Below are 17500 nucleotides of genomic sequence, written 5' to 3'. Positions count from 1 at the left end.
CCCCGGTATGTCCCTTCCACCTTACATTACATTACGTTACGTTATACTACATTACATTGATGTAGGTACAGTGTGTGGGCTGCAGTCCCTGGAACAATGTGGGGTTATAACCTTCAAGTTTTATCAGAGGACGCGCTCAACTTCTTGAAAAAAATGAATGCCTTTGGGTGCGCGATAAAAGGTATCAACTGAAAGAAGAAAAATCCACGCACTGATTAAGGTTTGATAGCCGATGCGCGTTCGCTTTTGGACATGGTGGTAATATAAATAAATAATGACACTTAGTTTGTTAGTGCGTATTCTTCTTCTTTCGGGTTATAACCTTTGTCATGTCATGTTCATAACAGACTCATATATTGTACATATTTATGTTAGCATACTTTGTAAACTGTAGTAACCTCCATTGTGGAAGGTAGCACCCCACCTAAATTCTTGGTTAGGGGTCACTATTGGCTACTATTGGGTGTAGGCTTCACTTGAAAGCCGTCATATTCAAAGGCTCCCACTGTTTGTGAGGGAGTAATTAATGTATGGTATCAGCAAAGAGAAACAATGCACAGTGGTGACCTAGCTCCCCCATTAGTGCACTGCAAGCAGAACTCAGCCCAGTTAAACTCTGCAACTCGTGGACACCAGCGAGCTCATTTGAAAGTCAGAGAGGGCTAGATAAAGTATGTATTAATCTGGCTGTGCTGTATGCCCCAAGGGCCTCTGTTGGAAACTATTGAAGGGAACTCAGGGAGATAATGATATGGGTATTGATTTATCATGCCCTGCTTGCTGGCTTCCAGTCTTGGCTCAGGTAGCCAATCAGAGCCTTCGGATCTCAGTGGCATGCCCGAGGCCAATTGGCTAAGGAGAGAGCTGTCCATGAGCAAAAAAAAATATTGCTACTTATACGCACATGTCTTATTTTCTTATGATTTACACTTCTCTATTAACAAACGATACATTTAAAGTCAACCAGCTTTTCTATACTGGTTTTAGGGCCAGTGTTGAGAAACAATGCCTTAACAGTTTTTTTCAGCTGTAAAGGGGAATTTCTGAGGACTTGTTTTAGTGCCTTAGAAAAATGATTAATAATTTGCATTTTTTGGGGTTCATAACTAATGTATAGCATATCTAGGGCTGAAAAAAATAGTACGGTGTGATGCACCCGAAAAAGGACTGTATGATAGGGGCTGGTGCAGGTAACAACGAACACCACAGGCTGTCCGGCCAGAACAGTATGAAGATGTCCAATGAAGTCAGACACACACAGATGTAGAAGTGAAACCGTGGTTTTACTATAAAGGTAAAGAAACAAAACAAGACATAAGCAAATATACATAAATGAAAATACACATAATACTATATACAATATACAATATATACAATGAGGAAACGATAGCTGCCTACAGCAGCTATCTTACCAAGGGGGAGGGGGAACATGAAGGTGACTGCCTACAAGCAGCCATCTTAAGCAGGGGGAATGAGAAGGGGACAACATGACACAGCTACCTATAGTATCTGTGCAGACCTGGGGCATGGATATGTGCCTGCCTACAGCAGACACACAGAGCATGCGTTACACAGAAACATGTGAAATGTAAGCACTACTCCACCATAGCAGTACATTACTGAGCCAATGTACTCTCTGGCAGAACCGTGGCATGGAGAATGAGCAACATTCTATGCAGCTACAAGACAATACAAACTGTACAGTAAACATACAATACAATAAGACAGTCATAATACAGTAACAACATAATACAGTTGACTCACTCTCAGAGACGCACGGCAAGCAAAGAGTACAAATGAGTGGACGCTGGGACCCCGAGACGTCCAAGAGCAGAGAGAGAGAGTTGGGTCCCATAGATTCCCCGTCCGAAAAGTGGTCTGAGTAGTGACCTCTGTGTCCTGGCCCTATATGCACACGGCAGCACAGCAGGGTGCCGAGCAGGGGGGTGTGCCTGTTGCCGGGGGGCCCTAGCAACACAGTCAAGGGCCAGGAGTGGAAAATCACCGGTGTACAGGTCAAGCAGAGAGAGCAGAGCAGTAGAGGGAGGGGGGACAGGTAGCCCACCAGCAACGGGGGATGGGCAGCTTGCTAAGGACAGTGAGGAGAGGCCTGACTTTGAGGGCTCAGGGGACTCAGGGCCCACAATTCTTAACAGCCGCCCCCAACTTTGTGGNACAAAGTTGAAAAACTGGTGGTGAGGTCAAAGGATGGAGGCTGATGGGTCAGACGACAGGTGGCGTGTTGTCTGGTCCCAGACCTACAGTAGGCCGCCCTGTCAGCTGCCACCAGCTCCTTGGATGGCTACAGGGGGTGAGTGATGACTGGAACCACAAGTCCTGTGTCTGGGCCGCCCCATCTGCCCACGACAACTGGACCGGTGAGGCACCGATGCTGATGAGGGATGATGCTGGTGTAGCTGCTGCTCCACATGGCTGTGTGGAACTGCTGACCTGGGGTGGACACTCGGGGAATGACTCTTGATGGCGGCGCTGACCGTGGCCGCCCCATGACGGGCTCTGGCAGGTGTGCGTCGTGGCTCCTTCCTGCCACTGGTGCTGATGTTGCGACGCACAACCTGAGCCGAAGACGAGTTGGTGAAGCTGTTGAAGAAGGAGGCGCCAGTTGGAGCTGTCAGCTGGGCTGTAGGCTGAGCTGACTGCTCGACGACCGGGGTCCCCTGGTTGCTTCCGATGACTGCTAGCCGCTGCCTGAGCCAGCCTGCCTGAGGTGCGGCACTGGCGCTTGGCAGACTGATGACGGCTAGCAGGTGTCTGTGCCCCCGTGAACAGACAACGAGCTGACTGCTGTAACTTGGCTAGGCCTTGGACCTCGTGAAGCACTTCGAGATGGGTGCAGTGGCACTGCCGACAGCGAGCCTTCAGAAAACACTGGGCAGTCTGATGGTCCCGACCACACCTCAAGCACTTCTGTCCGGCCTTGATCCAGTTCACTCGCTGCTGAGTGGTGAGGGACTTGAATACAGGGCACAAGTTGAAATAGTGCTCTGTTGTCCTGCAGCAGGGACAGAACTTCTGTGGCTCTCTCTGATGAGCCGACGATGAAGATGACGAAGATGAAGGCGATGATGAGGAAGATGACGATGAGGAAGATGACAATGATGACTGGTGTGTGCCTGATGACTTGGCAGGGCAGTCAGCTAAGAGGACAGTGGTGGGGAGTGACACTGTGCTCTGCTGAGCTGGCATGTCCTCCAGGTGACCCGAATGGTTCTCTGCCGGCTTCGGGGGAGGGTCCAACTGCTCGTATCCAGCTGGACCTGGACTTCATACTCCAACCACTCTGCGAAGTCCAACAAGGTGGGAACAGGAACATGGTGTGGGCCCACGTGCCTCCTGAATGCCACACGCAGCTCGTGTGGCAGCTTTGGAGCAGACGAGACACGTGTGAGCCGCACCTCAGCTCCAGCTGCTCCTGTGTGCCCATCTTGTTAAGCATGCCCACCAGTGCCTGGATCTTGAGGGCAAAATTTCCGGAAGCCCCTCTGGTCGCCGCTGCTGATGGGAGGTTCTGCCAGGACCCTGCTGATCTGCCTCAGGGCCAGCTTGTGAGGCTGACCCAAAACAGCTTTGTAAGAGCTGCCATGGTGTCGCTGTAGGGGAGCTGCTGTGGCAGTATGCGTCTGCTACTAACAGAGCATCCTCCAGCTTGAGGTGGTCGAGCAGGATCTGGTATTTAAACCGCTCCGTGGCATCAGGGGGCAGGATGTTGTCGAGGGCGAGCTGCATCCGGTTGAACTGGCGGGGGTCGTCATCGGTGAACAGCGGAATCTTCATCTTCGGGCCCTTGTAGGACGTCTCCTGATGGGGAGGAGATGGGAGTCGCGCTGGCTGACGTGGAGACTGTGGCTGCCTGTGCCGGCCCAAGCCCATGGCCCTCTGATCTGCTGATGAAGTGAGGCGCGGGCTTGTGGCCTCTCTGCAGATGAAGCGTGGCGTGGGCTATATGGAGCTCCCCTGTACTCAGGCGTGAGCACAGGATGGGATGAGGAAGTCTGACCTGGCGACTGATGCAGACTCTTCCTGGGCTTCATTGGTGCCGCATACACCGGAGAGGACTGCTGCTGCAGTTGTGGCTCTCGTGGCGGTGATGCTGCTGCAGCAGAAGCGTAGAATACTGGTGAAGGAGGCGTTGGGAAGTCATCATCTGGCAATGCAGGTGGAGGCGGAAAGGGACGTGCCTCTGCTCCTGGGGCATGCTGGCGAAGCTCTGGTGCTGTCGCTGCTGGCACCTGGAGACCAGCCTGGTGCAGCTGCATGAGGAACTGTACATCTCTCTTCAGCTGCTTGATTCTCCTCCTGCAACTGCCGATTGTCTGCACGCATCCTCCTGCAGTCGTCCCTCATCTCCCTCCGAATCTGCCTGTTGTCCTCTCGTAGCTGACGAAGGACGGCAAGAAACGCTGCCGAAGTGTCATGGGTCTGTGCAGCAGGGGGAGACTGTGTCACCTCCCGGGGCCTGCTGTCTCCAGTGACGGGGAAGGCCATGTCTGTGTGTGTCTGATCCTGGGGCAGACGTCGCTGTGGCAGAGTCACCAGGAACTCGTCGAGCCTACGAGGCTGGTGGGGCTCACGGCGAGGACGAACGCTGACCTCAGGGAAGGACATCTTCACTGTGGCAAATGTTGTATCCGGCGAGAGGGACCATGAAAAAAATAGTGCTGTGTGATGCACCCGAAAAAGGACTGTATGATAGGGGCTGGTGCAGGTAACAACAAACACCACAGGCTGTCCGGCCAGAACAGTATGAAGATGTCCAATGAAGTCAGACACACACAGATGTAGAAGTGAAACCGTGGTTTTACTATAAAGGTAAAGAAACAAAACAAGACATAAGCAAATATACATAAATGAAAATACACATAATACTATATACAATATACAATATATACAATGAGGAAACGATAGCTGCCTACAGCAGCTATCTTACCAAGGGGGAGGGGGAACATGAAGGTGACTGCCTACAAGCAGCCATCTTAAGCAGGGGGGAGTGAGGAGGGAACATGACACAGCTACCTACTAGCTGTGTGGACCTGGGCATGGGTATGTGCCTGCCTACAGCAGACACACAGAGCATGCGTTACACAGAAACATGTGAAATGTAAGCACTACTCCACCATAGCAGTACATTACTGAGCCAATGTACTCTCTGGCAGAACCGTGGCATGGAGAATGAGCAACATTCTATGCAGCTACAAGACAATACAAACTGTACAGTAAACATACAATACAATAAGACAGTCATAATACAGTAACAACATAATACAGTTAACTCACTCTCAGAGACGCACGGCAAGCAAAGAGTACACGAGTGGACGCTGGGACCCCGATACGTCCAAGAGCAGAGAGAGAGAGTTGGGTCCCATAGATTCCCCGTCCGAACAGTGGTCTGAGGTCTGACCTCTGTCCTGGCCCTATATGCACACGGCAGCACAGCGGGGTGCCGAGCCAGGGGGGTTGCCTGTTTGCCGGGGGGGCCCTAGCAACACAGTCAAGGGCCAGGAGTGGAAAATCACCGGTGTACAGGTCAAGCAGAGAGAGCAGAGCAGTAGAGGGAGGGGGGACAGGTAGCCCACCAGCAACGGGGGATGGGCAGCTTGCTAAGGACAGTGAGCAGAGGCCTGACTTTTGAGGGCTCAGGGGACTCAGGGCCCACAATTCTTAACAAGGGCACTCCGTATTTCATTTGAATCATATATCAAATCAGACCATATTGTAGTAGGACATTTGGAGTCATCCATATTAAATGCCAGCAGCTCACAACACGTTCATCCATTATGGGGATTTTAATCTTTTCGGCGAAGATTGCTTTCCGGAGAGGGCATGATGACGTTGTCATGGCTACCTCCATATCATTCCTCATTAGGGTGACGTTGATTGGTGATCTCGCTCCCATCAGCTGGGAAGCGCCGCTCGTTTATCACCGCTAGCTGTCCACTAGACTCCGTGTGTGTGTCTGTGTGTGCCTGTGTGTGTGTTTGTGCGTATGTGAGTGCGTGCATGTGTGTGTGTGTGTGTGTGTGCGCTTGCATGTGTGTGTGTGTGTGTGTGTGTGTGTGTGTGTGTGTGTGTGTGTGTGTGTGTGTGTGTGTGTGTGTGTGTGTGTGTGTGTGTGTGTGTGTGTGTGTGTGTGTGTGTGTGTGTGTGAGTGTGAGAGTGTGCGCGTGCTGGGGAAAAGGTCGAGGGCATACCCCAGGGAACTTAAGGTGGGGAGCAGAAACAGAGGGAATGTGGGTGAAATTGGAAACTCCTGCAAAAATGCAAACAAACATAGAACAATAAAGACAGGAAGACTGGGGTCATTTAGGGGAGCTCCTTGAACTCTGGAGCGAATGCTTTGTAATATAGAGACGTTATTTATCACGATCAAAAAAGCAAGGGTTTAGAATATCTTTGTTGATGATCCTCATTAATCCTGGTTATGATAGGCATGAGAGCTAAGCTGTGAGGAACTGGATTTCTTTATTGGAGACAAATATTGAAGAATATTCACCTTTTAGACAAAAGATCCATGAGGAAAGAAGCCACCAGATCTCTTAAAAGAGATCACAACTATTTCATGAAGCATAGCATTAAAGACGATGAACCGCACTTTAAAGATGATGAACCAACATAACACTTAACAGAACATATATACAGGTAGGGACATGAATTATGCCATGGGTGTTGAGAGCACTACGCCATCTCACTTAGCTGGTTTGATGAGAATATGAAGGCTCTGGTGGACTCATGTGTGCCTACAGTACCTTTATTTATTTATAGATTACCACCATGTCCACACGGACTAGGAGTACCTGACGCACTGATGAAGGCTTGATAGTCGAAATGCGTTTGCTTGTGGACATGGTGGCAATCTACAAACCCCAACTCCGGTGAAGTTGGGACGTTTGGTAAACAGTGAATAAAATCAAAATGCTATCATTTTCAAAACATTCAATCTATTCATTAGATGGAGAATAGTGAAAAGACAACATATTAAGTGTTAAAACCGAGAAAAAATATTGTTTTGGGGGACATATGTACTCATTTCTAATTTGATAAATCCAACACGTCTCAAAACAGTTGGGACGGGGACAATAAATGGCAGCAAATGTCGAGGAAGACTAAAAACAAAACAAAAGACAACACTTAACAGTTAAATACATTAACCGATGAGATGATTTTATATAAAAAACAGTGTTAATTCCTATCTTGGACATGATTTCACCAGCTTAAATGGTGGGTGTATTCCTTGTCATGTTTTGCAATGTTTTCCTTTCTGTAGTGCTTACAGTGTGACAGGTCTTGACCAAAAGCCCACCATTTTATCACCTGCTGGTCCTTATGATGGAGCCAAACTGTTAAAACATAGTAGAGAATGCAATTTGACCTTACTACGTGGCAGTAATCGAAGATCTCCCTTCAAAATATAATGCATGAGTGGCTTTTCATGCTGTTTAAAACCCATTTATACCATTCAGCACTGTATTTAACATCTTACTGTGAGAACATCTTAACCAATGCACTACTGCACCCGCATGCCATCATGGAGGCTGACTTTTGAAGCTAGCACTAACACAAGTTGGATGGTCCATTTTCACTGTAGCACAGGATGTGCAATGCTCTATTACTGTCAAAAAGAATGGACTTCTACAACTTCTGCTGACTTCTGTAAGCAAAGGACAGTTTCCCATGTCTTCTGGGTTTATTTCAAGTGAGCTCAGGTGCTTAGGAGAATGTTACACCCCTGTATCATTTGCACGCATTAAGCATTCTTAATATGGTCAATTTTCAATAGCTCTAGCACTCCAGGAATTAGAGTGAGACTACAGCCAATATATATTTCATGATGTCATGAACCTATACAATGATTTTAGTAACAAAAATATGTCTTATATACACTCAATCGTGGTAAATCAAAGGGAATTCAAAAATGTATGTAATAACTATGGTAATTATTCCCTTTGCATCTTTAATTCTGTGTGACTCAGCCTCTCTGTGATGATCTTATACCTGGACACCTATATTGTCCGTCAGTACAATTCATTTTCAAATGTTCTTCTTTGTTGTTTTATCTTATTTGGATGTTTACTAAATTTCACTGATCCCCGTCCCAACTTATTTGAGACGTGTTGGATTTATCAAATTAGAAATGAGTACATATGTCCCCCAAAACAATATTTTTTCTCGGTTTTAACACTTAATATGTTGTCTTTTCACTATTCTCCATCTAATGAATAGATTGAATGTTTTGAAAATGATAGCATTTTGATTTTATTCACTGTTTACCAAACGTCCCAACTTCACCGGAGTTGGGGTTTGTATAAATAAATAATGAGACATAGTTTGTGAGTGCGGATGTTTCTTCTTTAAGTTGATAGCTTTTATCGCGCACCCAAAGACATTCATGTTTTTCCAAGAAGTTGAGCGCGTCCTCTGACAAAACTTGATGCCTACAGTACCTTAACACCACAACGCATCTGTGTAGCCGGTAAAAGTTTTCTATGCACAGTAGGGGTGTCAACAATGATCTATTCGGCGATCCGAATCGAGGCGGGGCATGGACGATCCAGAATCGGTCCGGCAAGTTCCAGAATCGATCCGGCGATTTTTTAAAGTTTCAATTACTTCCATGGATATTTCGGGAGCAAATGAATGTTAAATTTAATAAAAGCACTTCCAAACATTGCAAGACTGATACAGACTGAGACAGATTGATACAGGAAACAGCCAATAAATTGTTGCTCAGTATCTGACTACTTGTATTGCCTCATCATGACTGGTTAAACATTTGCTTTGCTTTCAGTAGAAATGTAATGAATTGCAATGCATTGTAGAATTGAATCGGAACGGATTGGATCGCATAGAATCGAATCGAATCGCTACCTCCCAAATCGTGATCGAATCGGATCGTGAGGGCAGTGCCAATCCACACCACTAATGCACAGTGCGACCTCTTTCTCCCTGTTCTTTGGTTACTGTGTACATTATGTTACTTAGAGGTAGAGTAGTAGAGTAGAATACCTCTATTGATCCTGAGGGAAATGAAGGTGTCTGTATATAGGCAGGTACTGTACTGTATGGGGCAGTCCTGGGTAAGCGGTAAGGTAGGTAGGTAACTATACACAGGGCAGCTTTCTGAGCAATGTTGCCAACAAGAACAAGAACATAATTGGCTTTTAATTTTCTGATGGATCAACAGCCGATACCTTTCTCTGATCATCCCACATTCTCTTCAAAGTGTTGTCGCAGTAAAGGGTCCAAACAACATTTTGTCATTGCCCAGAAACCCTTAGAAGCCCTGTGTACTCATCACCTTAACTTAAGTCTAGAGGAAGAAAACTGTTTGGGAGAAGCCTGCTCCAATTCCTTATACAGTACCCTCTTACCAGAGATGTGGACTTGGGACTTGTGACTTGGACTTGAGTCAGACTTGAGGACACAAATGACTTGACTTGAGACTTGACTCGGCAATATTAGGAATGACTTGTGACTTGACTCGACTTGCATGCTATTGACTCGAGACTTGACTTGACTTGACACTTTTAGCTTGCAATGACTTGCAATAGTATGGCAAGTCTTAATGTATCTATTTTTTGCATTTGCATGTCAAAAAAATACATTAAAAAAATGAAATATTAAATGATTTGCCCTTAAACAATACCAGTCGGCCTCTTATTTTTGTTTAGAACGCGACTGACAAAGGGGGACATGTAGAGCAGTGTGGAGAGGTAATGAATTTGTGACCAAAAGTAATTGTCAATGTTGCCCATAGAATACAAGGTGACTTGTTAGTGACTTGGAAAAAATGAGACTTGGACTTGGACTTGATTTGGCTTTGGTACGACTTGGACTTGGACTTGACTTGGTCAAATTTGTCTTAACTTGTGACTTGACTCGAACTTGACTGGAACGACTTAAGACTTAAGTTACTTGTAACTTGCAAATTAGTGACTTGGTCCCATCTCTGCCTCTTACCATTGACATCAGTACCTTATTGTACCATTGGACATCACATTAGAAATTACATATATATTTTTTACACAACACAAGGGCACAGTTGGAATTAAAATAGAGTTGGCTGCGCTGTACATTCAGACAGATGGCAAACCTAAAATTAGATGATGATTTGGCATTTTTCTGGATGTTATACTGTAGTAAAGTCATACCGATGCCAAACTCTGCTGAGTGCTCTTGTATTGCTGCTTTTGACATTGAACATTTTAGTTTTTTCCCTCCATGAGCGTCATTGATCTTAAAGTATCCCCCGCTTTAAGGAGTGTCATGCGGTATAGGAGGATGAGGCATATTTTCATAAATTTGATCATGTCATGTCTTCATCTTATCAACTTTTGTTCTCCATGGTCCACATCATCCACCATTTTTGTGTGATCATTTGTGTGTGTGTGTGTGCGTGCGTGTGCACGCGTGTGTGTGCATATGTACCGGTATGAATGTATTTGTGTGTGTGTGTGTGTGTGTGTGTGTGTGTGTGTGTGTGTGTGTGTGTGTGTGTGTGCGCGTGCGCGTGCGCGTGCGCGTGTGTGTATGTGTGTGTGATTTTTTTTTACCTTGCAGGGTGGTCCTGGTATCAGAGGCATGCGAGGTAGCCAAGGGGACCCCGGCACTACGGTGAGTGGAGAGGGGATTGTCATGCACATCACAGGCCATTAGCCATACAGCACCACATAAACCAGGGCCACCCATGAGAACTGTTGCATCGGCCTCCATCTCCCCACGGCCAAAACGCTTGAGTTTCCCATAAAGCAGCTCGTCGACAACAGGCTGCGGAAGTGGAAATTTCACACAAGTGTATACACAATGGACGTGTTTGTACCTCTGTTAGCTTTGGACATCCTGACTGTTTGCCTATGCTGTGCAAATCTTAGCCGACTCCTTTCCCTTTGGCCAATGCTAAAGCGTCACGTCTGAGATGGGCTCTTGGATGCCTGAGATAGCCTTGTGTGGATCTCATTCCAGCTTATTTACTCAGGATTACCCATAAGGCCTTGCTTTGTTTTCCCAGGTCTTTTCCAGCCAGCCTGTGTGCCGTTGCTCAGCCTACTACAGTATGCCTTTAGTCTTAATTTCCGCAATGCTGGAAAACACAAGCTACAACAGATGTGCCCAGGCATACTCAGAAACGCTCAGTGCCCTGCGTCCAGAAAAAGCAAACCTCTTGGCAGGAGCAATCTCATTTGGATTGCATGGCAGCAAGCTCCTTCCCAGTGGAGTTCTAAGAACATACGGCTAAACATGCTAGCTTAGCATTTTTTGTTGTTGTCATGGTTATAAGTACTGTGTAAGTTTCAAGAAATTCTATCGTCAGGCAGAATCCTCGAAGCGCTGACAATCTGCCTGGTAACCGTAGCTCACAAGCTCACCAGTAAACAATTTAGTGAGGCGAGCAGTAGAGAATACAGAGTAGCAGGGCTGCCAGATGTAATATTTATCATATTTGTACCATAATTTTGGTCCTTTGTATGATCAAAAAATGTACAATAATTTCAGAGTTTTCGTTCAGTTGCCTTAAACAGTCATTTAGTTTTTGTACGATTATTTCCTCCCCCTCGCAGCAAACAACACTGCAGAGAAGTCATGATGTAATAGATGATCCCAGTTCAATGGACAAAACCCACTCAAATGAAGTCCAGATATTTATTGTTTTTCGGCATGTTTATTTATACATGTATTTATGTATTCCTTATGTGGCATTACACAGGAAGCCATGCCATGATTGACTCCATTGTTCCCTTTATCACAAGCAGACTTTGTGTTATTCCTGTGCCTGAAGTTATTTATGTGCTATTTCATTTGAAATACAATAGAAAAGTAGACAATGCATGCCACCCATGTGTTTGGGTAAAGTAAATGAATGCGTTATGATGAAACATAAGGACACAAGTCAGATGTAGTGCTAATGATCATTTGTAACACTTTCTATGAACCCAGTGTTGATAAGACCAAATTAAGTCTTTCATAAAGGGCTATAATGCATTTGTTAAGTTTTACTATAATTATTAATAGTTTAATGTTATTCACAGTGGTTGGCACATACAGTATAACTTCAGCCAGAAAGCATTAAAATGGCTTTAAACTATTGCAGCATTGACACAATATACTAAGTATAAAGCATAAACGTTATTTTTTCCATTTACGCTCAAATTGCGCAATCATTATCAAAATATAAAGAAAGCTTTTCAATTGACTGTTTCACTGTATCTCGTAACATGTAATGAACTGAACCATTAATTTCTAGGGACCGCATGGCCCCCCAGGAGAGGCAGGCCCCGCTGGTCTGCAGGGACCGCCCGGCCCTCAGGGGCCCAGTGGAATGTCTATTCAGGGACCTCCGGTACAAACCACACTCATTCATTCATTCATTCATTCATTCATTCATTCATTCATTCATTCATTCATCCATTCATTCATTCATTCATTCATTTATTACTTCATTCCTTCATGTAATTTGTTAATTGATTTTTATTCATTCCCTGAGGTGCTCTCATTCACTCAGCGTACAATGATGCTCTCTATTACATTGATTGCAGTGATGCTCACTTGAGGCTTTCTTACATGGGTTGAAATCTTGGACAACAGAAGGGGTTTCACAGGAAAGATTTCACAAAGATTAAAGGAGGTAAATAAATACGTTCCCCTCCTTCTTTCTGTTTTTGTGTGCTGCAGGGAACATCGGGGGAGAGAGGAGAGAAAGGTGAAATGGGCCCAGCAGGACCGCAGGTAAGGATTTATTCTATTACTTTATTGTGAAGCATATCCATACAATAGTGAAATGAGAGCAGGGGTGGCATTTAATTAGAGGTGTTTATTTATTCTGCTGCTTTGATACCTCCAGGGCCATGTCCACATAAAGCTGGATGAATATTAATATGCATATCCATTGTTAAAACAATCTGCGTCCACCCCTATCACTTTTATATTGTTTTTCAGAATGTTCTGCCATTATAGAAGCCAGTGTTTTCAGATGTATCCACTTTAGCGGTCGTTTCCAAAAAGCTCCTTTTTCTGTTTTCGAAATTGCTGTATTGTGTATTGTGTTGTATTACATCAGAGATATGAATGGATGTGTGGACAGGGTCTAGATCACTTGCAGTATGTAGATCAGCACGTCAAGAAACTGTTCTCCCACAAACGTAGGTCCAGTCCTAACCCGTCTTCCTGTAGTATTGAAAGAACCTCCACACGGTGTGTCAGTGCATGCTGTAGCTCCATTTTGCAGAAACTTAATCTTTTTTTTAGCAGCATGACATTTCTCCGGCTGCATGTTGTACACACAGTCCACTTCACAGTCCACTTGTATTTATGTACAAGATTCCTCTGAAGAGGCCTGCTCAAGAAAAAGCGGGGGAAAATAAGATAACAAGAACAAAGAGAAACAGGAGGAATCATAGAGGTCTTGACACAAAATACTGTAACTGAGCCTTCCGGGATTACTGTATACATACACATGCCAGATTCATTTGAAGCATGACTGGAATGAAGGTTTGAACACTCTGTTGAAACAGCTTCCTGAAAGTTGTGACCAGATTTAACCCCTGTCAAATACTGTATGTCCCCGGGGCAGGGAAAGGCTAGTATCAACTCATCTCCAATTATATACCAAACTGACCTTAGTTTTTCAGAGAGCTGATCCAAATGATTTGGTCTGTGGTGAAAGCTCAGTTTTGTAGAGGAGGTGAGGGGCATGAGTGGTGAGAGGAGAGGGCCAGCAAGAGAAAGTATTTAGGTTTCTTATCTGAAGCCAGATGAAGGTTTAAAGATCACCCACTTGGGACCGTTCCCTCCCTTAGTGAAAGAGAAAGAAAGAAGGAAAGAAAGAAAGAATGGGAAAGGAAAGGAAAGGAAAGGAAAGGAAAGGAAAGGAAAGGAAAGGAAGAATGAAAAATAGAACTTGAGGGTTTGCCAACGTAGACATGGCTTTGCCAGCATAAAGTGAACTGCTCTCCCCTCCAAACACGCGGGGCCGTCCCGTCCCGTCCCGTCCTGCGCGTAAGACGGATGAGGTGGGGTTGAGGCGCTCTCTAAGTGGACTCAGTTCTGCTGGCCTAGCCGCGCTCCACTGAAACCAAAGCGGCTGTTGAAATGCTGCGCTTCTGCAGCTCTGCACAGCACAACACGCAAGGCTATACTTTACAGACAAGTTGCTACGCCGAACACACCACACCACAACACAGCGCAACGCAGCTGAGCTCACTCAACCAGCTAAAACATTCATCTCCCCAAACACATTTTGCTTTTCCGCTTACATCCATCGTGGCCTACGAGCGAGCGAGAGAGAAGCGGCGCTCCAGCTCTCTGCCATAAAGATGGATCATTTCCGCCGTCAGTGCAATCAGCCAGAAGGGAGAGAGGAGAGCGGAGCACAGGGCTTTAAATCAGGCCCGCGGCACTGAAGGCCTTAGCAGAAGCAGCAGCAGCATTCATTCACACATAGCTCAGGCAGGGATTGGGGCCGTATTAATTAAATAGCTAGAAGTAGAAGTGTGTGTCAGGGGGAGGGGTGCGCGCACGTGTGTGTGTGTGTGTGTGTGCATGTATATGTCCGCACACGTGTGTTTGCGCATGCGTCCCTGCGTATGTGTGTTTGTGTTTGTGTGTGTGTGTGTGTGTGTGTGTGTGTGTGTGTGTGTGTGTGCGTGCGTGCGTGCGTGCGTGTGTGTGTGTGTGTGTGTGTGTTCATGTATGCGTCCGCACACGTGTGTTTGTGCATGCGTCCCTGCGCATGTGTGTTTGTGCATACCTCTGTGTGTGTGCATACCTGTGTGCGTGTGTGTGTGTGTGTGTGTGTGTGTGTATGTGTCTGTGTCTGTGTCTGTGTGTGTGTGTGTGTCTGTGTGTTTAGCTTAGGGGATGTTGTAAATGTGTGGTGTGTTATCTGATGTTCCCTAACAGGGTATTCCAGGAGCATCAGGAGGCCCAGGCAGAGACGGCCCCCCGGGACCCCGGGTAAGGAGCACTGCACTGCTGACAACACCCCATATAGAGACCCCTCCCTCCTGGGTCTCTACTGTACACCCCTCTCTCACCTCCTCCCTTTATTCTCGCCTAATTTGACAAAATGACCCCCACGTCCAATGTCCACTACATTAAAATCAATTGCCAGTGCATAGAATGGAATAGTCTCTCTCTCTCTCTCTCTCTCTCTCTCTGTCTCACTACACACACACACACACATACAGTATTTTCTGTATATCCTTCCTTCCTCCTTTTCTTTCTTTCTTTCTTTCTTTCTTTCTTTCTTTCTTTCTTTCTTTCTTTCTTTCTTTCTTTCTTTCTTTCTTTCTTTCTTTCTTTCTTTCTTTCTTTCTTTCTTTTTTTCAAAACAGTATGCATATGCTTCATAATATTATTTATGCCCCCAGCTATCTACTAGCCAAAGCCTTTTATTCCCGTCAGCTCTCTTTCTGCCTCTAGTTTTGCTGCTGCATTGTGGTCTGGCCTGCGTGTGATTGTTCTTTAATAGAAGCGTGAGCCTGTTGCCAAACTGTCAGGGAATCACAAGGGAAAAGTTCACATAGCTTTACTATGCTTGTCACAACCTAGCCGGGGATTGCTTGATTTCCTGTTTGGACTACAAGTCAATTCGCTTTTATATGTCCAGTGAACCCATCGATTCATGTTTTGATATATGTTTGGAACTACCTCCCAAGAGCTTTCTAGCTGTCTTGGACCATGGCTAATATTCTACCTCACAAACTGAACTATTTCAGATTGAAGAGCAGGAGTTCCACAAGCATTATGTTTCTTCGCAGAATGTACATAGCTCTATTGGTTGGGGGGAAAGACGGTCTACCTGGACTGGAAAAAGGGATGGCATGTCCAGAATGTCATTTCATACAGACAGCTCATTAAACATCATTCCTGATTTCCACGTTTTGGACTGAGAGAGATATCCTGTGGTGCACTGGTGGCAACACAAAAAGGACCATAAAGAAGGTCTAAAAGACTCCAATAGAAAGTCCAAACACAGCCCAGCAAAAAGGACACCGCTGGTTCCGTCAGTGTTTGAATGTGGTCTCTCAGACAGAGCTTTGGATTGCGGGTTTGTTGCAAACTTTAGAGAGAAGTATGGTCCAGAAACACCAGTGTTGTCTGGCTCGGTTTTCTGAAGCTCTGAAGTTCCTTGAACCAAACATCGCAAAGGAAGTTTGGGGAAATTTTTCTGGTCGGTCATGTTGAAATAGTAAAACGTTACGACCCTCGTAGGAGTGTTAAAGGCAACATCTGATTCTCAGGGAAGAGCAAACAATCCTGTGGTCCGGTCTCCTTTTTCTGTCCCCCAAACTGTAAAGGGTAATAGGAGGTTGAGGTACCAGTCGTATGTGCTTATTTTCACAGTGATGTGCCATTGACACCACTGTGTATTTTTACTGATTAAAGAAGTAACTACTAGGTATGTACTGTGAGAAAATAAATATCCATATGCATATTTTTTAAACATTTGCCGTATGAATAAATAAAGGTATGCCGTTGAGTTATGAAGTGAAAGATATGAACTTATGAAGGCTGTATCCATCTATCTATTGAACCTCTTGGTTGTGTTTTCTGACTGATGTTGACATATAAACACAATTTATTGATATTTTGGCACTGACAAAAATACACAGACAGACCTCATTCCTTACAGATGGGGTGCAATGGCATGGGTTGAAAATGTTATCCTTGACATCCTTGAGAGTATTGAAGCTCTTTTCACCAAGTTCAGAATGCACACTCACTCTGCGAGGATGCTTTTCCCAAAAACTTTCCCTCGTATATTTTATTAGTCTTGCTTGGGCAATAACATATACACAGACTGACATTAACGCAAGGCTGTGGTCACTCGAGTGGCTTTTTATGAAAAACAATCCGGACAGTTACAGGACGCTCAGCATCAGACTCACAGCAAAAGCCCAGCCGGCCAATGAAAGAAAAAGATGAAAAGATTTACAAGCAAGTGTAGTCTTCTTCCCATGCACCCCCTCCAGAGTGCAGAGCGGATGAGGTGATGTCTTGACATGGGCAGTTGAAAAGCACATTTTTTTCTTACCTGGGGTGAATTTCTCAAAACCAAAGTTGCTTACTACCTTAGCTACTTTGTTGTTTTCAATGCATTTTCCCATTGGCAACTACCGAAGTTCCTAACAGGCTAACCACTTCTCTTTTGAGAAACTCACCCCTGGAAAGCAACAGGGCGATCCCTCATGGGGGTACATTTGATTCTGGACTAGGTAGCGCAGTATGAGTAGAGCATCATCTCCCCTCTGTTTTGCCAGGAAGTCCAGAGTTCAAGCCCTCCCCCTTTCCTCCAAACAATGACACGCGTGATTACTGTCACGCTGCAATGAGCATGTGTTTCGCTATCTATGGCTTTGTCTGAAGAAATCACATGGCCAGACTGATAATCAACAGTGCATTTTGATCGGATGATGAAATGGATGCTTGAGGTGTGTGTACAGTGTATGCCTTTTAAATCATAGCTTCTAGCGTCACCGATGGCAGT

General features: G+C 45.4%; 1 protein-coding gene across 1 annotated transcript in view; it reads left to right on the top strand.

The window, feature by feature from the left end:
• The window catches only part of col14a1a (collagen, type XIV, alpha 1a), a gene marked incomplete at its 5' end in the record, with an annotated part of 165078 nt that overhangs the window by 126819 nt on the left and 20759 nt on the right, over nt 1-17500 (top strand). The window contains 5 exons of the mRNA XM_063217544.1: nt 1-5; nt 10576-10629; nt 12257-12352; nt 12685-12738; nt 14911-14964. The exon at nt 1-5 is cut by the window's left edge and continues 82 nt beyond it. Coding sequence (XP_063073614.1) covers nt 1-5; nt 10576-10629; nt 12257-12352; nt 12685-12738; nt 14911-14964 — 263 coding nt within the window. The remainder of the gene's footprint in view (nt 6-10575; nt 10630-12256; nt 12353-12684; nt 12739-14910; nt 14965-17500) is intronic.

This window comes from Engraulis encrasicolus, chromosome 2 (assembly GCF_034702125.1).
Source record: "Engraulis encrasicolus isolate BLACKSEA-1 chromosome 2, IST_EnEncr_1.0, whole genome shotgun sequence".
Classification (NCBI taxonomy): Eukaryota; Metazoa; Chordata; class Actinopteri; order Clupeiformes; family Engraulidae; genus Engraulis; species Engraulis encrasicolus.
This window is presented reverse-complemented; position numbering and strand designations above follow the sequence as displayed.